Source organism: Hemiscyllium ocellatum, chromosome 20 (assembly GCF_020745735.1).
Source record: "Hemiscyllium ocellatum isolate sHemOce1 chromosome 20, sHemOce1.pat.X.cur, whole genome shotgun sequence".
Classification (NCBI taxonomy): domain Eukaryota; kingdom Metazoa; phylum Chordata; class Chondrichthyes; order Orectolobiformes; family Hemiscylliidae; genus Hemiscyllium; species Hemiscyllium ocellatum.
In genome coordinates, this window is record NC_083420.1 from 3,969,194 (window position 1) to 3,991,361 (window position 22,168).

The following is a 22,168-nucleotide window of genomic DNA, read 5'->3' on the forward strand; positions in this document are numbered from 1 at the left end:
TAATAAGCAAGCGGATAACTAGAGAAAGGATTGGTCCACTAAAGGATAAGAAAGGAAAGCTGTGTGTCGGACCTGAGAGAATGGGTGAGATTCTGAATGATTACTTTGCATCAGTGTTCAATGAGAGGGACATGATGAATGTTGAGATTAGAGACAGAAGTTTGATAACTCTGGATCATGTTAGTAATCTAATCTAATGTGTTGGGTAGGCTGAGGTTACTAAAGTGGACAAATCCCCAGGACCGGATGGGATCTATCCCAGCTTGCTGAGGGAGGCGAGAGAGGAAATAGCTGGGGCCCTGACAGATATCTTTGTAGCATCCTTAAACACAGGTGAGATGCCAGAGGACTGGAGAGTTGCTCATGTTGTCCCCCTGTACAAGAAGGGTAGTAGGGATATTCCAAGTAACTACAGACCAGTGAGCCTGACGTTGGTGGCGGGAAAGTTGCTGGAGGAGGTACTGAGGGATAAAATCTATTTATATTTAGAAAAGAATGGGCTTATCAGTGATAGGCAACATGGTTTTGTGTGGGGGAGATCGTGCTTTACCAACTTAATGGAGTTCTTTGAGGAAGTAACCAAGTTGATAGATGAAGGAAGGGCTGTAGATGTCATATGCATGGACTTTAGTAAGGCATTTGATAAGGTTCCCCATGGTAAACTAATACAGAAAGTGAAGTCACATGGAGTGCAGGATGTTCCAGCTCGGTGGATAAAGAACTGGTTGAGCAACAGGAGACAGAGAGTAGTGGTTGAAGGGAGTTTCTCAAAATGGAGAAAGGTGCCCGGTGGTGTTCCACAGGGGTCAGTGTTTGGGCCACTGTTGTTTGCAATATACATAAATGATCTGGAAGAGGGCACTGTGGGTATGATCAGTAAGTTTGCAGATGACACAAAGATTAGTGGAGTAGCAGAAAGCATAAGGGACTGTCAGAGAATACAGGAGGGTATAGATAGACTGGAGAGTTGGGCAGAGAAGTGGCAGATGGAGTTCAATCCAGGCAAATGTGAGGTGATGCATTTTGGGAAGTGTAATTCTAGGGCAAATTATAAAGTAAACAGAAGAGCCTTGGGAAAAGTTGATGAGCAGAGAGATCTGGGAGTGCCGGTCCATTATACCCTGAAGGTTGCTGCACAGGTGGATAGAGTGGTCAAGGAGGCATATAGTATGCTTGCCTTCATCGGACGGGGTATTGGGTATAAGAGCTGGCAGGTCATGTTAACATTGTACAAGACATTGGTTCAGCTGCATTGAGAATACGGTGTATAGTTCTGGTCGCCACATTACCCAAAGGATGTGGAGAGGGTGCAGAGAAGGTTTACGAGGATGTAGCCTTGTATGGAAGGTGCTAACTATGAAGAGAGGTTGAGTAGGGTAGGTTTATTTTCATTAGAAAAAAGGAGATTGAGGGGGGTCCTGATTGAGGTCTACAAAATCATGAAGGGTATAGACAGGGTAGAGGGCACGCTTTCAAAGTGAGAGGTGAAAAGTTTAAGGGGTATACACGCAGCAAGTACTTTACACAGAGGGTGGTAGGTGCCTGGAAGGTGTTGCCAGCAGAGGTAGTAGAGGCAGGCACGATAGATTCATTTAAGAAGCGTCTGGATAGAGCATGAGTAGGTGGGGAGCAGAGGGATACAGATGCTTAGGAATTGGGCGTTGGTTTAGACATTGGATTTGGATCGGCTCAGGCTTGGAGGGCCAAAGGGCCCGTTCCTGGGTTGTAAATTTTCTTTGTTCTTTGTACATCTGCAAAGTAACATATCTCAAAGCTAATTTTGCCATGAAGATCCTGTGATTCTGCTCAACTATTGTTCCATTTCTTTCATGACAACCAGATATGTTTGGCAAGTCTCAGCAGGGAAACAGCACTCTCTGAGGTAGAGTTAAATGATTCTGAAAAGAATTCAATTGAACATTTTCATATTTTGAAGATAGTTTAAAGTAATGCATTAGTCGAGCATTTGATTTCCTTATTATTCTGTTGGATTCATTTTCTTTCTGTGTGCTCATATCCAGGTAAACTTCACCATTAGATTCAGCTTTACTGCTCATCTGATATACATCACCTTTTCAAAGAAACAGAGGTACAATAGCAGGACAAACCAACTTCACTAAAAATGTATTTATTAATTCTCCGCATACTATTTGTTATCAGAGTACAAGTTTCCAAATTTTTGATCAAAAAGGACATAGGTTTATTTCTGGAAATGATTGACAAAACATTATGGTAACTGGAAACCTGAAACATTTAAATAAAAAGGTGGAAATGAAGCAGGTTGAGGAAAATATCTGGAGAAAAAATAAATATTTAATGTACACATCTCTAGACCTTTTTTGTAAAAGAACTGCAGGAAATGAGCAATTAGCAACTTATCAGCAAGAAAGAACATCTTTTCTGCTTTTCCTCGAACCATGGATGCTACCTGACCTGCGTTTTTCCAGCATTTTGTATTTTTAATTCTTATAGAAACGTCAATTTGCTGTGAATTCAATCAAAGAGGTAGGGAGAGACAACCCAAACCCAAACAAACATTCTTGGTTGTGTAGATGAGCAGAAAGAGCTCTGTGTCCATGTCCATCCCTTAAAGTTACCACCCAGGTTGATAGGGTTGTTAAAAAGGCATACAATGTATTAGCTTTTATTGATACAGGGACAGAGTTTCAGAGCCACGAGGTCATGCTGCACCTGTACAAAACTCTAGTGCAGCCGCACTTGGAGTATTGAGTACATTGAGTCACCACATTATAGGAAGGATGTGGAAGCTTAGGAAAGGGTTCAGAGGAGACTTACTAGGATGTTGCCTGGTATGGAGGGAAGATCTTATGAGGAAAGGCTGAGGGACTTGAGGCTGTTTTCATTAGAGAGAAGAAGGTTGAGAGGTGACTTAATTGAGACATATCAGATAAACAGAGTGTTAGACAGGGTGGACAATGACAGCCTTTTTCCTCAGATGGTGATGGCTAGCACGAGGGGACATAGCTTTAAACTGAGGGGTGATAGATGTAGGACAGATGTCAGAGGTAATTTCTTTACTCAGAGAATAGAAAGGGCATGGAACACACTGCCTGCAACAGTAGTAGCCTTGCCAGCTTTAAGGGCATTTAAATGGTCACGGATAAACATATGAAAATGAAATAGTGTAGGATAGATGGGTTTCACAGGTCGGGGGCAACAGAGAGCCAAAGGGCCTGCACTGCGCTGCAATGTTCTATGTAATACAGTCCTTCCCTATAGGTCAACATTGTCAGGAGGTTCATGTGATCAAGTTCCACAGCCGGTCCCCATATAAAGAACACTAAAAAAGCAGTGACTTATGTTACTGTGTTCATTTTGAAACACACAAATTTGTCATTATTCTTACACATTATCAAATTGGGCAATATATTTTCCAGGTGCATAAGAAAGTGCTCTTTCATAAACATTTTCATCATTAAATAAACCTACGAGAGTTAAATTGTTAACTCTTACCAATAGACCACGGAGACGGAATTTTCCATCTTCATCAGTCACTGTATCCTCTCCATAAATGCTACAATCATTCTGGCCAACAGCTTCCACCGCAATTCCTTGCTCAGGTTCCCCATTTAAAGAGGATACTGTTCCATGACCGCTTTAAAAAAAAATGTTTATTTTATGGTAATATTTCAGATTACTGGCTGCACAGAACTGAATGCCTTTTCAAATGCTATTATACACCTCAAGAAAAAACATCCCAAGACCACTGTTTCTGCAATTTCTTTTGAATCCTTTTACAGAGCTTTTTCACAAACTGGAACAAAACTGTGCAACATGCAAATCAACACACCATTTGAACATCTTGCTACAAAAGTCAGGAATAGAACTGGTTATTTTCCTGGGTTTACTTAATTTAGTTAGTAATGTACTTTGACCAGGTGTTTTAATGCTGAACAGAATATTTCACATTGTACAAGAGAACAGTGATCAACATAAGTACTACAAACATTACAATGTCGGTAGTAGTGATAATTTAATTCGACCCAAAATTAATCATTTGCTTTTCTTTATTCCTTCATGGGATGTGAGTCACACCAATAAGGCCTGCATTACTCACTGGGAAGTAATCGGAACAGCCTTCTTAAACCACTGCAGTTCATCCAATGTTGATATGACCACAGAGCTCTAAGGGAGGAAGTTCTATGATTGTGACTCCTTTGATATGGAGCCTTTCACACTGTTAAACACTCCAAGGGGGCATTACCAATCAGAATGTGACACTGAGCCACATAAAAAGTTAACAGGACAAACGTGCAAAAGCTGGGGCAAGAGGATATGTTTCAAACATCTTGAAGGTGAGGTTTAAAGAAAGAAATTCCATAGGATAAAGCACAGACAGTTGAAGAAAGAGCTTTCAACAGGTGTATTAAAAATCTAGAATACACAAGAGGTCAATTTTTCAAAGTTTGTGCGAAGATTTGTAGCTCGGGTGCTCGTTGTTGTGGTTCAGTTCGCCGAGCTGGAAGTTTTTGTTGCAAACGTTTCGTCCCCGGCTAGGCGACATCATCAGTGCTCTGGAGCCTCCTGCGAAGCGCTTCTTTGATGCTTCTTCCGGTATTTATAGTGGTCTGTCCTTGCCGCTTCCGGTTGTCAGTTTCAGCTGTCCGCTGTAGTGTTTGGTATATCGGGTCCAGGTCGATGTGTTTGTTGATGGAGTTTGTGGATGAATGCCATGCTTCTAGGAATTCCCTGGCTGTTCTCTGTCTGGCTTGCCCTATGATAGCAGTGTTGTCCCAGTCGAATTCATGTTGCTTGTTGTCTGCGTGTGTGGCTACTAGGGATAGCTGGTCGTGTCGTTTCGTGGCTAGTTGATGTTCATGTATGCGGATTGTTAGCTGTCTTCCTGTTTGTCCTATATAGTGTTTTGTGCAGTCCTTGCATGGTATTTTGTACACTACATTAGTTTTGATCATGTTGGGTATCGGGTCCTTCGTTCTAGTGAGTTGTTGTCTGAGTGTGGCTGTTGGTTTGTGTGCCGTTATGAGTCCTAGGGGTCGCAGTAGTCTGGCTGTCAGTTCTGAAACGCTCCTGATGTATGGGAGTGTGGCTAGTCCTTTTGGTTGTGGCATGTCCTCGTTCCGTGGTCTTTCTCTTAGGCATCTGTTGATGAAGTTGCGTGGGTATCCGTTTTTGGCGAATACCTTGTATAGGTGTTCCTCTTCTTCTTTTTGCAGTTCTGGTGTACTGCAGTGTGTTGTGGCTCTTTTGAATAGTGTCCTGATGCAGCTTCGTTTGTGTGTGTTGGGGTGGTTACTTTCATAGTTTAGGACTTGGTCTGTGTGTGTTGCTTTCCTGTGTACCCTTGTGGTGAATTCTCCGTTCGGTGTTCTCTGTACTATCACGTCTAGGAATGGGAGTTGGCTGTCCTTTTCTTCTTCTCTCGTGAATCGGATTCCTGTGAGTGTGGCGTTCATGATCCGGTGCGTTTTTTCTATTTCTGTGTTTTTGATGATTACAAACGTGTCATCGACATATCTGACCCAGAGTTTGGGTTGAATTTGTGGTAGGACTGTTTGTTCTAACCTTTGCATTACTGCCTCTGCTATGAGTCCCGAGATTGGTGATCCAAACACTCCATACAATCAACACAGGAATTCTTGAACATCATCAGAAATATTCACATAGACAAAGAAGAAACCATGATCTCATTCGACGTGACGGCACTGTTCACTTCGATTGACAAAACCCTAGCCAGAGAAACAATAGCCAACCTACTGGACATACAGAACAGAAAACAGGACGCGGAACCTATCAACAAAGACGGCATACTTAAACTACTGGACTTGTGCCTCACTACACATTTTACATTCAACAACCAGATGTACGAACAAATCAACGGAACACCCATGGGATCACCAATCTCGGGACTCATAGCAGAGGCAGTTATGCAAAGGTTAGAACAAACAGCCCTCCCACAAATTCAACCCAAACTCTGGGTCAGATATGCCAATGACACGTTTGTAATCATCAAAAACACGGAAATAGAAAAAACACACCGGATCATGAACGCCACACTCACAGGGATCCGATTCACGAGAGAAGAAGAAAAGGACAGCCAACTCCCATTCCTAGACGTGATAGTACAGAGAACACCGAACGGAGAATTCACCACAAGGGTACACAGGAAAACAACACACACAGACCAAGTCCTAAACTATGAAAGTAACCACCCCAACACACACAAACGAAGCTGCATCAGGACACTATTCAAAAGGGCCACAACACACTGCAGTACACCAGAACTGCAAAAAGAAGAAGAGGAACACCTATACAAGGTATTTGCCAAAAACGGATACCCGCGCAACTTCATCAACAGATGCCTAAGAGAAAGACCACGGAACGAGGACATGCCACAACCAAAAGGACTAGCCACACTCCCATACATCAGGAGTGTTTCAGAACTGACAGCCAGACTACTGCGACCCCTAGGACTCATAACGGCACACAAACCAACAGCCACGCTCAGACAACAACTCACTAGAACGAAGGACCCGATATCCAACATGAGCAAAACTAATGTAGTGTACAAAATACCATGCAAGGACTGCACAAAACACTATATAGGACAAACAGGAAGACAGCTAACAATCCGCATACATGAACATCAACTAGCTACGAAACGACATGACCAGCTATCCCTAGTAGCCACACACGCAGACAACAAGCAACATGAATTCGACTGGGACAACACTACTATCATAGGGCAAGCCAGACAGAGAACAGCCAGGGAATTCCTAGAGGCATGGCATTCATCCACAAACTCCATCAACAAACACATCGACCTGGACCCAATATACCAACCACTGCAGCGGACAGCTGAAACTGACACCCGGAAGCGGCAAGGACAGACCACTATAAATACCGGAAGAAACATCAAAGAAGCGCTTCGCAGGAGGCTCCAAAGCACTGATGATGTCGCCTAGCCAGGGGACGAAACATTTGCAACAAAAACTTCCAGCTTGGCGAACAGAACCACAACAACAGAGGTCAATTTATTTATTCTGTAACTAAATGGGTTCAGCTTTCAAAGGTGAACTTCTCAGAAATTATTTTCTCATCCTGTTTAAGTTTACTACAAACCTTTCCCACATGAAAGACATTCCCCAGGCTTCCACTGAAGATAACTACTCAGCAGTTCATGACAACAGCTTACAGCGATTTTCCAGCTCATCCCCACTGGATAATACTTGACCTCCGCTCTGCACAGCAGAGATCACTGTACACTGTGCAGAGCAGCAGCCTGTGGCCCTACTGATTGCTGGTATTTCACAGGGATATACAGGGTTCACTTCTATTCATACAAAACAGAGTGTCTCTCTCAGACAAAGCACAGAGTTGCATTTATTTTAAAATGTTCCACTCCAGCTCAGCCTCTAGGAAATGGAGGTTAACAATCATTTTTATGGAACATATTTCATGGTTTTAACACATTAGAAACAAAGATTACATCAAGTTCAATCATAAAGCATTAAATAAATTCTGCAATGGATGTAGTGTTAGCTTAATGCTTATAGCTAATTTTCACTATAATCAGTAATGTAATTCACTTTAATATTAGGGAATTTTTCATAATGAAATTTTAGTCTAGATTAGATTCCTTACAGTATGAAAACACACCCTTCGGCCCAACAAGTCCACACCGACCCTCCAAAGAGTAACCCACCCAGACCCATTTCCCTCTGACTAATGCACCTAACACTACAGGCAATTTAGCATGGCCAATTCACCTGACCTGCACATCTTTGGACTATGGGAGGAAACCCATGCAGACACAGGGAGAATGTGCAAACTCCACACAGACAGTTGCCCGAGGCTGGAATCGAACCTGAGACCCTGGCGCTGTGAGGCAGCAGTACTAACCAGTGAGCCACCGTGCCACCCTACAGCATTTTATTTTTTTAAATCTTATTCTGCAGGAAAATTTGCAATAGTGTACTTCTAAGCTGTTCTAGTTGTTCCTTATTCCTATTACAGAACACACCCACAAAGGTCTGTGCACCAGAACCAACACACCAATTTCTGACAACACCTTGTCTATCATACAGGAACATGTCCAAAAAGACATTCAGATAGAGAATATATTACTCCCTTCCCTGACAAACCTGTAGGCAGTCCGATAGCCCGTAATCTTGATTTTAAGAGTTTGTCCTTCTTGTATCTCGATCATTTGTGATGCAGGCTCAAAGCGAAACTCCTTCATCATGGGTTTGAAGTAATACTGACCAGGACTCTAAACACCAACACAGAATACAATTACAATATGCAATTATTTAATATTTGAATGAAAAAATTAAAGAACAGTAGTAGAAGTTTGCATTTGATATCCAGTACTGATCAGGCTCCATGGTGTACGAGCCAACAGCTGTTACAATTTCATTTCCACAAATACACGGAAAAGAGAATGGGTGGTAAAGTGCGCATGATGATTTTGCAAAAAAAATTCAATTTGTAAGATAATGATTTTCTCTCTCTTATAGGGAACCAAGCGAAATTAGCCCACATAGACTCAACTCAGTTCTTAATAAGCCACAACTAGATAGACAGACTGGCGTTGTGTGAGAAGTGGTGAGGTGTACTAATGGACACTCCTCTGAGGCTGGGAAAGGCACAATATCACACCAATGTAATGGGAGCTTCACTGTACACCTGATCCAGGCTGTACACCACTTCAAACCCTCAATTTGACTCTGACAACAAGAAGTAAAACAATTCTCCATTTCCCACCTCCATCAAAATGTTTACATAAAATATACAGAACAATCTCTAACCAAATTTAGAATTGAATAACTTCAGTTTCTGATGAAATAAATTAAACATTACCAGGTTTGCAAAAGTGAGCATGCCATTCTCTTGGGTCAGCAGGTTAGAACGGAATTGTCCTCCACTAAGGGATAAAAGAACTCCGGCAAGGGGTTGATCATCTTCAGTTTTTATCTGGTTATATAAGAGTAAATTCCATTTGTATCATTTTAAAATGGCAGTAAAAATAAAATTCGCAATTCCAGGAACACTACTGACGTTACAGTAAGAGTTACGCTAATATCACAATTAATCACTTGTATTAGTCATTATCATTAACATTATCATTATCATAATCTGGTCGTTATCATTAACCAGATTAGCTCGAGAAGACACATTGTTTGTTAAATAGGTTGACAGAGTCTGTTGGCACTGATCCCCACATGATCTTTAAGTACTAGCTGTTAAAATTGAATGTAAAAACAATCTAAAGAAAGTTGATTTTATTTGGATCAGGATGTCCCAGGATGTGCTTTACAGTCCCTACAGTCAATAAAACCTGAGCACCTACTGGCTTTAATACTGATCCAAACAGTGCACAAGAAAATACATATCCTAGCTACACTGAGCACTTCAAAATTCAAACATTTAAAAGCTTATACTAAATGAGCTCTACTGTTAAATGTAATTCAAGTGATTTTAACTTGAGATGAATCTGGAAATTGTGAAACACACTTATGAAGAATTCTAGAAGGAAAATCAGGACAGCATGGTGGCTCAGTGGTTAACACTGCTGCCTCACAGAGCCAGAAACCCAGGTTTGACTCTCAGGCAACAGTGTGTGTGTGGAGTTTGCAGAGTGTCCAGCGTAGGTTTCCTGCCACAGTCAAAAGATGTGCAGGTTAGGTGGATTGGCCATGCTAAATTGCTCATAACGTGCAGGGATGTGTTGGTTAGGTGGGTTATCCACAGGAAATGCAGGGTTACAGGGACAGGGCAGCAGGGTAGATCTAGGTGAGCTGTTCTTCGTAGGGTCAGTATTGACATGATGGGCCATGTGGCCTGCTCCCACACTGTGGGGATGCTGCGACTCTTCGCAATATTGTAAATAACAAAAGCTGAATGATGTGAAAAAAAATGTCATTCCCATGAAAGTCTGTACGAAATAGCATGCCATGTGACCGTGACAGGCAAACTGTAATAACTAGATATAACAAATGTAATTCTATCCTTTATATGGTTCACTTTCTTAATAAAATTATCAAATGATCAGTTTATATGCACAAAAATGTCTGCAATATTGGAATAGTGTATTGGTTTGTCATTTTAATTCAACACTCCTCTTCATTTAATTTTGGCTACTTTTGGTGCTTCAGGACGACCACACATTTTTAATCTGATTACTTAATCCATGTATGGATTTTTCAATGTTAACCACAGTGCCTTTGGTGCGAGAATGTGTTTATTTATAAAATACCTTTAACAGACATACTAATTAAACAAAAACAAAATAGATCAAAGTGAACTCAATGATTAGTTAAAATGTACAATTTGTACACAGCACTTAATATTAAATTACCTCAAAAGTAACTCCTGCCAATGCAAACGCTTTAAAATCGCCAACTGTTCCCTTTAATGCAGTCAAAACAAAACCTTCCTTTTGGGCAGTTACAGAATACTCCTGGTCTCTATGCAATGGTCCAACTCTTGTAAGTACAAACAAAAAAGATGGTTATATTACTTCTGTGAATCCCAATGGTTTAATAATGTACATCGCTGGAAGAAACAGGAAACAGTACTGTTGAACACCACATAAACTGATTAGATTTTCACAGCTCCAAACTATCCCTTTAGAAGCAAAATACCACTTAATACGTTCAGCTGACCAAGTACAACTATATTGTTTCAGATTTTGTACAAAGTTAAAAATCACACAACACCAGGTTATAGTCCAACTGGTTTATTTGGAAGCACTAGCTTTAATTGGGGAGACTGGACGCCTCCTCACAGAGCGCTTCAGGGAACATTTCTGGGACGCCCGCACCAATCAACCCCATTGCCCTGTGGCCCAACATTTCAACTCCCCTTTCCACTCTGCTGAGGACATGCAGGTCCTGGGCATCCTTCACCACCGCTCCCTCACCACCCAACACCTGGAGGAAAAACACCTCATCTTCCGCCTCGGAACACTTCAATCCCAGGGCATCAATGTGGACTTCACCAGTCTCCTCATTTCCACTCCCCCCACCTTAGCCCAGTTCCAACCTTTGAGCTCAGCACTGTCCTCATGACCTGTCCTACCTGCCAATCTCCCTTCCCACCTAGCCACTCCACCCTCCCCTCTGACCTATCACCTCCATTCCCCCTCCCCCTTTTATCTCTCCACCCTGGACGCTCTCTGCCTCTATTCCTTATGAGGGGCTTTTTGCCAAAACATCAATTTTACTGCTCCTTGGATGTTGCCTGATCTGCTGAGCTTTTCCAGCACCACTCTGATCTAAACTCTGGTTTCCAGCATCCGCAGTCCTCACTTTTGCCCAGAGGCAAGTCTGAACCAAAATAAAAATATTAAGCATTGCTCTATCCGTAGGCTCACACTGCCCCCATGTGTCTCCATCTGGCATTTTCCTTGGCCTCCTTCTGAAAAAGTCTGCTCCAGCAGTTTCTAGATTAGATTAGATTACTTACAGTGTGGAAACAGGCCCTTTGGCCCAATAAGTCCACACCGACCCGCCGAAGCGCAACCCACCCATACCCCTACATTAACCCCTTACCTAACACTAGCATGGCCAATTCACCTGACCCGCACATTTTTGGACTGTGGGAGGAAACCGGAGCACCCGGAGGAAACCCACGCAGACACATGGAGAACGTGCAAACTCCACACACAGTCAGTCGCCTGAGGCGGGAATTGAACCCAGGTCACTGGCGCTGTGAGGCAGCAGTGCTAACCACTGTGCCACCCATTTTCCTGTTGAAATCACTGCCCAACTTTTACACTTTTGTGTCTTTCAATTTCGTAAAATCTACTAAAAATCCGTAAACCTTTATCAGATTGAAACATTTACTTGCCAGTGTACATGAGTCCAAATGTAAAGAAAACAACTTTGAGCTTGTGTCCTCAATGTAAGCTACATGAAGATCAATTTCTTGGGCGCAAGGAACCAGATCCAAAGATACACACAACTCAATTTTCTTCACAATCTCAAATTCACAAAATGAGATGCAGTCAAATGATCTTCAAAGCTATTGCACAGATTACTAAACCTCTTTTCACCTACCTGTATGACCCCTCTTCATTAGTGAATACAGTGATGAGTGGTGTTGAGGTTTTCTCAGTGATAATAATCTCAACACCCTCTAAGGCCGGGTATATCTGTCCTTCCAGAAATAGTCCAACTTTTCCTTGAATCTCTATTAGTTTTCCTGGACAACTATCTGTAGCAAAACACAAAGATAAAACAGAAAACTTCAGATGCTGGAGATCTGAAACGCATTGCCTGAAGAACCCTTTAAATGGGTTAACATGGATTGTGGAATCACTCTGTTGTGCAAAGGCTATTTCAAAGCACCTCAGCAAACAGCAAATGAAAATATTTACCAAGTTTGCTCAAAAAAATCTTTCACATTGATACTTGGAAGCACAGTGCAATTTTTGTTACAAGAACGAAGAATCCAATTAGTTTTCTCATCTGGCTAATGAAATACTCTGCACATCGAATCAAAAGTTACAAGGTATTTTTAGAAAAGTCGATAGCATTTAGGTCACCCTAATATTAAAGGAGCTTCATTTAAAATTCTGAGAATTAATCATGTCAAAATCAAGTACTACACACAGATTGAAATTATATGAAACAGTAAACACAATTAGTCAGGTCAAAATGATTACATTAACAACATGAACTGAACATACCCAGATTCTATGAAATATCTTTCTCGGCTTCATCCTGGAACATTTCTACTTAATTGCTCCAATATATATGCAGTGTACAACTCTCAATGAGATGATGATTACAATGGCTGATGATTAATACATGAATTAGTTCTGTGCCAGTAATAAAACTGAATTTGTAACTGCCTAAATCGGATGGAAAAAATTGTCACAGACACAACCTCCACAAACAAGGCTCCTCATCAAAAATGTTTGCAGACTCATTATCAAATGCAAATCTGCTAAGTAAAACTATCACCTTCATAGTCAAGCCTAATGTTTACCCTTTCTTCACAAATGTAACCAACATGGTCTAGTCTCACTTCAAAGATGCAATGTGTCTAGTTTAGACCAGTCCTCTTATCTTCCCAATAATAGAGTACCATGCTCATGGAGCACCAATGCTTCAACATATCACAAAATTGTTTCAGTGCAGGAGCCAGCCATTCGGTCTATCATGTCGTCACTAGTTTATCAAATGAGTTTTCACTTCATGTCACTCTATAGCCTCCTTCCTGTAATCCTGTTCCCTGTTAAGTAACAATCTAATTTCCTTGCAGAGACTCAAGTGAACTTGCCAAAACCACACACACAGGCATTTCAGGTCCCAACCACAAACTGCATGAAAATGTTTCTCCTCATATTGCTTCTCCTCCTTTCACTAATTACTTTAAATATTTGTCCTCTTGTTTCATGTTTCTTCATTTCATATGTGGGAACATTCCCCATTTTCTCTGGCCAGACCTCTCATGATCTTGAATATTTCAACCTGATCTTCTTTCAGCCTTCTGTTCTCCAAGGAAACAGTTCCAGTTCTCCGATTTATTTTCACATTGGAAATTCCTCACCCTGGAACATCCTCTCTAGTGCCTTCATACCCATGCTGGATTGCGTCCAGCACCAGAGATGGACCCGATACTCCAAGCTGAGGCTGAACTAACATCTTATAAAAATTCAGCATCATCTCCTTGCCCCTTCCTACTCCACCAAACTCGATTAAGCAAGCCTGGAAAACTTCATGTTGTTAACCACTCTCACAACCTGTCCAGCCATCTTTAATGACTTACGCACACATACACCCAGCTCTCTCTGCTCCTGCCCCCTCCTCAGAGGTGCATCTTCTGTTTTATATTGCATTTCCATGTTCTTCCTTCCAGAAAGTATCACCTCCCACTTCTCAATACTGAACTTCATCTGCCACCTGTCCGCCCACTCCACCTGCTTGCCTTCTCCTATGTCCTCTTCAAGCTCAACTATCTACCTGTCGGGGAATTTTGCCCAGTTAATCAGAGATCACAGACAAACAGATCACACTGAGAACTGACAAGGATTTATTTAACGAACAGCGATATCGTGGAAGAGACTTGACCCAACTGAAACAGTCACTAATGGGCTGTTCAGAAGGAACCACAGCTTCTTCCCTGAACAGAGAATACCGTGGAGTTTTATACCCTTACAATGAAGTGGGAGTTATGAGACAATGGTGCGAGTTGTAAACAAAGAGAAATAAAATTCATTCATTGAAAAGATTCAAGTGTCCGACAATGAGTTAATTGACTCAGGAGATTCTGATCCTTGGCTGGGGCAGGTGTTAGTGGGCTTCATGTGGTATCAATGTGTTCGTATTTTTAGATTAGATTAGATTACTTAAATGTGGAAATAGGCCCTTCGGTCCAACAAGTCCACACCGACCCTCCAAACAGCAACCCACCCAGACCCATTCCTCTACATTTACCCCTTCACCTAACATTACGGGCAATTTAGCATGGCCAGTTCACCTAACCTGCACATTTTTTTCGACTGTGAGAGGAAACTGGAGCACCATGGGGAGAATGAGCAAACTCCACACAGACAGTTGCCTGAGGCGGGAAATGAACCCAGATCTCTGGCGCTGTGAGGCAGCAGTGCTAACCACTGTGCCACCCACAATTGTTGAGGGGGGCAAGTGAATTACCTTTGGCGCCTCCTTGTCTGGGTACCCTTTGTGAAGGCTTGACTCGCAATGGCAGCAGCTGTACCCTCGGGACATCAGAGGTGGCTGGGCTATTGTGGAGCACGAGGCTCATTATCAGTTAATCTGAACAAGTATATTCGCTTGGTCTGGGGCCTGATGAGTCATGCCCTGAGGTATGTGGGATGTCTGGGGCAGCTGGTTTAGCCAATTTGAGGCATCGTGGGTAGAATCAGTGGCTAAGTGATTTTGTGGCCATGTCATGGGAGGCTGGGATGTGTATTTTCTCCCACACGATCACAATCATACTCACAGTTTACAATGTTTCAAAGTTCTTTTATCAATCTTACAGTTTGGAATTATGCCTTGCATACCAAAGTCTGAACCATTAACATTCATCAGCGTCCCAACACTGATCCCTGGGGAGGATCCATTACAAATCTGTCCCCTGAGGCTGAAAAAACAGCCATTAACCATTACACTCGTTTTCCCATCACTCAGCCAACTTTGCATCCTTCTTGTTACTATTCCTTTTACCTCATGAACTGTAACTTCTCACAAGTCTGTTGTGTGGCAGTGTATCAAATGCCTTTGGAAGTCCATGTACATGACATCAACAACATTGATTTCAACAACCTGTTTTGTTACCTCATAGAGTCATAGAGACATACAGCACGGAAACAGACCCTATGGTCCAACCCATCCATGCCGACCAGATAACCCAACCCAATCTCGTCCCACCTGCCAGTGTCCGGCCCATATCCCTCCAAACCCTTCCTATTCATATAATCATCCAAATGCCTCTTAAATGTTGCAATTGTACCAGCCTCTACCACTTCCTCTGGCAGCTCATTGCATACACGTACCACCCTCTGCATGAAAAGGTTGCCCCTTAGGACTCTTTTATATCTTTCCCCTCTCACCTTAAACCTATGCCCTCTAGTTCTGGACTCCCCGACCCCAGGCAAAAGACCTTGTCTATTGATCCTATCCATGCCCCTCCTAATTTTGTAAACCTCTATAAGGTCACTCCTCAGCCTTCGACATTCCAGGGAAAACAGCCCCAACCTGTTCAGCCTCGTCCTGTAGCTCAGATCTTCCAACCCTGGCAACACCCTTGTAAATCTTTTCCGAAGCCTTTCAAGTTTCAAAACATCTTTCCGATAGGAAGGAGACCAGAACTGCACACAATATTCCAACAGTGGCCTAACCAATGTCCTGTACAGCCGCAACATGACCTTCCAACTCCTGTACTCAATACTGTGACCAATAAAGGAAAGCATACCAAATGCCTTCTTCACTATCCTATCTACCTGTGTCTCCACTTTCAAGGAGCTATTAACCTGTACTCCAAGGTCTCTTTGTTCAGCAACACTCCCTAGGACCTTACCATTAAGTGTATAAGTCCTGCTAAGATTTGCTTTCCCAAAATGCAGCACCTCGCATTTATCTGAATTAAACTCCATCTGCCACTTCTCTGCCCATTGGCCCATCTGGTCCAGATCCTGCTGTAATCTGAGGTAACCCTCTTCGCTGTCCACTACACCTCCAATTTTGGTGTCATCTGCAAACTTACTAACTGTAATTCTTATGCTCGCATCCAAATCATTTATGTAAATGACAAAAAGTAGAAGGCCCAGCACCGATCCTTGTGGGACTCCACTGGTCACAGGCCTCCAGTCTGAAAAACAACCCTCCACCACCACCCTCTGTCTTCTACCTTTGAGCCAGTTCTGTATCCAAATGGCTAGTTCTCCCTGTATTCCATGAGATCTAACCTTGCTAATCAGTCTCCCATGGGGAACCTTGTCGAACGCCTTATTGAAGTCCATATAGATCACATCTACTGCTCTACCCTCATCAATCTTCTTCGTTACTTCTTCAAAAAACTCAATCAAGTTTGTGAGACATGATTTCCCACACACAAAGCCATGTTGGCTATCCCAGATCAGTCCTTGCTTTTCCAAATACATCCTGTCCCTCAGGATTCCCTCCAACAACTTTCCCACCACTGAGGTCAGGCTCACCGGTCTATAGTTCCCTGGCTTGTCTTTACCGCCCTTCTTAAACAGTGGCACCATGTTTGCCAACCTCCAGTCTTCTGGCACCTCACCTGTGACTATCGATGATACAAATATCTCAGCAAGAGGCCTAGCAATCACTTCTCTAGCTTCCCACAGAGTTCCTGGGTACACCTGCTCAGGTCCTGGGGATTTATCCACTTTTAACCGTTTCAAGACATCCAGCACTTCCTCCTCTGTAATCTGGACATTTTGCAAGATGCCACCATCTATTTCCCTACAGTCTGTATCTTCCATGTCCTTTTCCACAGTAAATACTGATGCAAAATATTCATTTAGTATCTCCCCCATTTTCTGTGGCTCCACACAAAGGCCGCCTTGCTGATCTTTGAGGGGCCTATTTTCTCCCTAGTTACCCTTTTGTCCTTAATATATTTGTAAAAACCCTTTGGATTCTCCTTAATTCTCTTTGCCAAAGCTATCTCACGTCCCCTTTTTGCCCTCCTGATTTCTCTCTTAAGTATACTCCTAATTTCTTTATCATCTTCTAAGGATTCACTCGATCTATCCTGTCTATACCTGACATATGCTTCCTTCTTTTTCTTAACCAAACCCTCAATTTCTTTAGTCATCCAGCATTCCCTATACCTACCAGCCTTTCCTTTCACCCTGACAGGAATATACTTTCTCTGGATTCTTGTTATCTCATTTTTGAAGGCTTCCCATTTTCCAGTTGTCCCTTTACCCGAGAACATCTGCCTCCAATCAGCTTCCAGCAAGTTGGTTAAAATGGGCAGCACGGTGGCTCAGTGGTTAGCATTGCTGCCTCACAGCCCCAGGGCCCAGGTTCTATTCCGACCTTGGGTGATTGTCTGTGTGGAATTTGCACATTCTCCCCGTGTCTGCGTGGGTTTCCCCCCCGGGTGCTCCAGTTCACTCCCACAAACCAAAGATGTTCAGGTTAGGTGAATTGGCCATGCAAAATTGCCCATAATGTTAAGTGCATTAGTCAGGGTGAATGTAGGGTAGGGGAATGGGTCTGCGTGGGTTACTCTTCGGAGGGTTGGCGTGGACTTGCTGGGCCGAAGGGCCTGTTTCTAAACTGTAGGGAATCCAAAATCCTTTAAGAAATTCATGCTCTCTTCAAATAGCCTGAATTTGTCCATGTGACTATTAATTTTATCATAAATTAATATTTCCAGAGATTTCCACACCACTAATGTTAAACTGACTGGTTTACAGTGGCTTAACTTACCCTTGCAGTGTTTTTTGAACAAGGTCATAACATTTGCAGTTCTCCAGCCCTCTGGCATCAACTGAGCGTTTAAGCAAAACTGAAACATAAGGGCCTGAGCTTCTGCAATTGTGCTCAGTGCACCCAAGGATACTGAGGGAAGTATCTTATGAGTTTGTGCTTTCTCAAATTTAATACAGCCAGGCAATCCAATACCTCCACATCAAATTTAAACTCTTCTAATGACCAAACTTCTCCTTTCACCATGGCCTGGGTACATTCTTTTTCAAATACTTAAAAATGCAGGACAAGTACAAGACAAGGACTGGAATTTAGATGAATACAAACCTTAACTTTCCAATTAGTTACTTCTCATCCTTCCATCAACTAAAGGAAGTCACTGCCTTGAGTCAGGCTCCTTCTGGTTCCAGCAGCACTTCACCTTTTCCCTTACTAGAACTTCAGTCATCTTGAGTTTTGCCTCAAATATTACATAGGCCATTTTAAAAATAGCATTATAAGTGAAGAAGCCTTTTCTAAGAGGTACATAAGATTAACTAGATCAGTGTGTCAAAACTAATGCATGAGTCAGTTCTGGTCCATACATCTTGGCAATTCACCTTGCACATTCAAAACACCTAAATTAGCTACTGAACTGGACTTACCATATAAATACTGTGGCTAAAAGAGTAGGTCAGAGGCTGGGAATACTGCAGCAAGTAACTCACCCAAGCCTGTCCACCATCAACAAGGCACAAGTCAAGAGTGTGATGGAATACTCTCCATGTGCCTGAAAGGGTGCAGCTCCAACAACACACAAGAAGCTTGACACCATTCAGGACAAAGAAGCCTGATTTGGAAATATGCCACTGTTTCTGCCTGGTCAAAATCCTGGATATCCCCCCCTCTCTAACAGCAGCATGAGTAGTCAGAGACTGGAAACTGGCTATCACATTCATGTTAACGCAGGAACCTAAGAATTTGCATGCTTTTTATATTCGAAATTCAGTGAATTAAATGAGTGTAAAACAGTTAAAACTTCACAATTAGATTACATTAGATTACCTACAGTGTGGAAATAGGCCCTTCGGCCCAACTAGTCCACATCGACCCTCCGGAGATCAACCCACCCAGACCCATTTCCCTCTCACAAGTGCACCTAACACTATGGGGCAATTTAGCATACCCAATTTACCTGACCTGCACAGCTTTGGACTGTGGGAGGAAACCGGTGCACCCGACCCGGAGGAAACCCACGCAGACACAGGGAGAATGTGCAAACTCCACACAGACAGTCGCCCAAAACTGGAATTGAACCTGGGTCCCTGGTGCTGTGAGGCAGCAGTGCTAACCACTGAGCCACTGTGCCGCAATCTTTTAACCTGTAATATTAAGTCTTCAAATTATGTGAAAGGTTACCTCCAGTAATGACAGCCTCCACTGATGGAGGGTAGAAGAGAAGTTCCTTTGATGAGGGTGTGACTGTAATCTTTTCTCCAGCTCTATCAGAGAAAACAAGAGAGGTTTACAATCAGTAGTGGTATCAATAGTGCCACCCATTGACCATGAAAGCGTAGTGAGACTCTGTCCTGTAAAACCGAACAACCATACAGGCAAAAAGAGAGAGAAATTAATTTTAGAAAATACAAACACTGCAGTGGAAGAAAAAAATGCATCAGATTTTTAAACATAAAAGCTAAACATGATCAAATTATAAATCTAACTTCTCAATGTGGTTTAATGCATTTCAAACCAGACAGCTCAGGAGGATTAATGTACAACAATAGAGGAATAGCCCAAAAACAAACTCCTGATACCCGTGACTCAGAAATGAGTGGAGAACAAATGTTGAGATAGATCCAGAAATGTAACTCCCATTCACAGTGTATCTTTGTAACATTATGGTAACGTGGTCTGTAAAATCTGAACACAGAGATTAATCAGAATGGCAGTCTCCTTTTTAACTGCATAGATTTTGTCAAAGATTATAACAACTGACAACCTGCAAATTTGATGCACAAGACGATCACAAAAGCACACAGCAGGATTAGGAACCAAGAAGGTGACAAGAAAATTGACCATGAAATTTGGTGACTGTGTGACAGAACGCTCCAAGGCTGCTGCAGCAGCAAGTGAGCCTTTGGTCATAAGGCATTTATCGGCCTGTTGACGTTATGAACATTCTTGTTTTGAAAGAAATCCGGAAGGAAAAGAAAATGGTCAATTTTCCAATTCTGAAGGAACCCCAAAAATACCTCTTCCTTCTCAGAGCCAAGAGTATTCATTATGAGTACATTCCCAGAGCTGAGACTAATGAATGGGAGACATTTAAAGAATTTGTTACAACCTAATCAGGTATTTAACTTCATAAAGTAACAGAATTATGTTCATAAATCACAGCCCAAACCAAGTTAATTTCAGTGAAAATTAAAACATTAATATTGACCATAGTACAAAGGAACAGGAGGAGGCCATTCAGTCCCTCGAGCCTGTTCCATCATTCAAGGAGATCATGGCTGATCTGATGCTTAATCCCAAGTACCTGCCTTTGGCAGTTCCATATCCCTCAATACCCTTGTTAAACAAAAAATTATCTAAGTCAGATTTAAAATTACAAACTGATCCAGCATCCACTGCCATTTGTGGAAGAGACTCCAAACATCTACTATCATTCATCTTGTAAATGCCATAAAATTAATTATTGGGTTCTCTGTATATAACTTTCCTAAAAGTAAAAGTGATCATTGACTTTCTTCACCAGTTTTACATTTTGGAGATTATCTAAGAATACTGAACTCAATCTCTTTCTTAGCACTTTAAATAGCTGTTAGACATTCTAAGTTACCTTTTAAACTGTCTCCTCTAACTCAAGGTAAATAGTGGAGACAGATTTGTGACTGACTAGTTCTGTCTAGCAACTAGCCCATGGGGGCAAGAGGCCAGGGCAAGTCCCATTGAAAAGCTTTCACATGTGGACACACAGGGCAAAGCAACAAGCATTGTTACAGACATCAGGCCCTCATATTCAGTCAGATTGGTGCTGCAATGGCAGGCAGAATAAAGGGCTGCTGGATTGACCAACGGAACCCATGTTTAAGGAAACAAGGATTGTCGAAAAATTACAGACCATGGAATCATCAAACAGAACCTAACAATGAGGAGCCCATTTTGAATACGCTTAAAGGATTGAGTGATGGGGACTTGGTTTAAAAGCACACTGGAAGATTCACCAAAGTGAAGCAGGGATAATTTATTGATATGTTGGAAAAAGTTGGACTTTCAATTTAGGACATGTCTCTAAGAATGTTAAACACAACATGGGGTAGTCCATCAAATTTACTGTTTGAAGGGAAAATACCTGTTCCTTGTTTATTAAATTAACTTGTTATTAAAAAATGTTTAGTCAATGTTGATTTTAGGTTATGTATTACAGCATAAACCTTAAAACATGTCATTTTGTCACATGATCCAGAGCAGTGGAGGACTCTGCCTGTACTCGATGAGAGTTTAGAAGGCTGAGGGGGATCTCATTGAAATGTACAGAATACGGGAGGCCTGGATACAGTGGATGTGGAGATGATGTTTCCACTACGAGGTGAGACTAGGACCCAACAGTACAACTTAGTCTGAAGGGATGACCCTTTAAAACTGAGTAAAGGAGGAATTTCTTCAGCTAGAGGATGGGGAATCTCTGGAACTCATTGCTACGAAGAGCTGTGGATGACAAGTGATTGAGTTTATAAAAGACAGGTTCTTATAAAAAGGTAGGTTCTGGATTAGTGAGGGCATCAAAGGGGAGAAGGCAGAAGAATACAACTGAGAAACACATCAGCCACGGTAGAATGGTAGAACAGACCAATTGGTCAAATGGCCTATTTTACTCCTATATTTTATGGTCTTATGGGAATTCAGATTAGATTAGATTAGATTCCCTACCGTGTGGAAACAGGCCCTTCGGCCCAACTAGTCCACACTGACCCTGCGAAGAGTAACCCACCCAGACCCATTTCTCTCTGGCTAATGCACCTAGCACTATGGGCAATTTAGCATGGCCAATTCACCTGACCTGCACATCTTTGGATTGTGAGAGGAAACCGGAAGAAACCCACACAGACGCTGGGAGAATGTGCACACGCCACACAGACAGTCACCCGAGGCTGGAATTGAACGCGGGACCCTGACGCTGTGAGGCAGCAGTGCTAACCACTGAGCCACCATGCCACCTCTGTTTAAATCTGTTAGCCCACAATAACTTGTTTGCATAGTTATGC

At 42.2% G+C, this 22,168-nt stretch overlaps 1 protein-coding gene across 1 annotated transcript in view; it reads right to left on the reverse strand.

Annotated features, from left to right (window-relative positions):
* The window catches only part of nomo (nodal modulator), an 89,422-nt gene that overhangs the window by 18,791 nt on the left and 48,463 nt on the right, over positions 1-22,168 (reverse strand). The window contains exons 20-25 of the mRNA XM_060840423.1: positions 19,317-19,399; positions 12,042-12,198; positions 10,340-10,466; positions 8,842-8,955; positions 8,124-8,251; positions 3,475-3,616 (exon numbers count right to left, since the gene is read on the reverse strand). Of these exons, the coding sequence (XP_060696406.1) occupies positions 3,475-3,616; positions 8,124-8,251; positions 8,842-8,955; positions 10,340-10,466; positions 12,042-12,198; positions 19,317-19,399 (751 nt within the window). The remainder of the gene's footprint in view (positions 1-3,474; positions 3,617-8,123; positions 8,252-8,841; positions 8,956-10,339; positions 10,467-12,041; positions 12,199-19,316; positions 19,400-22,168) is intronic.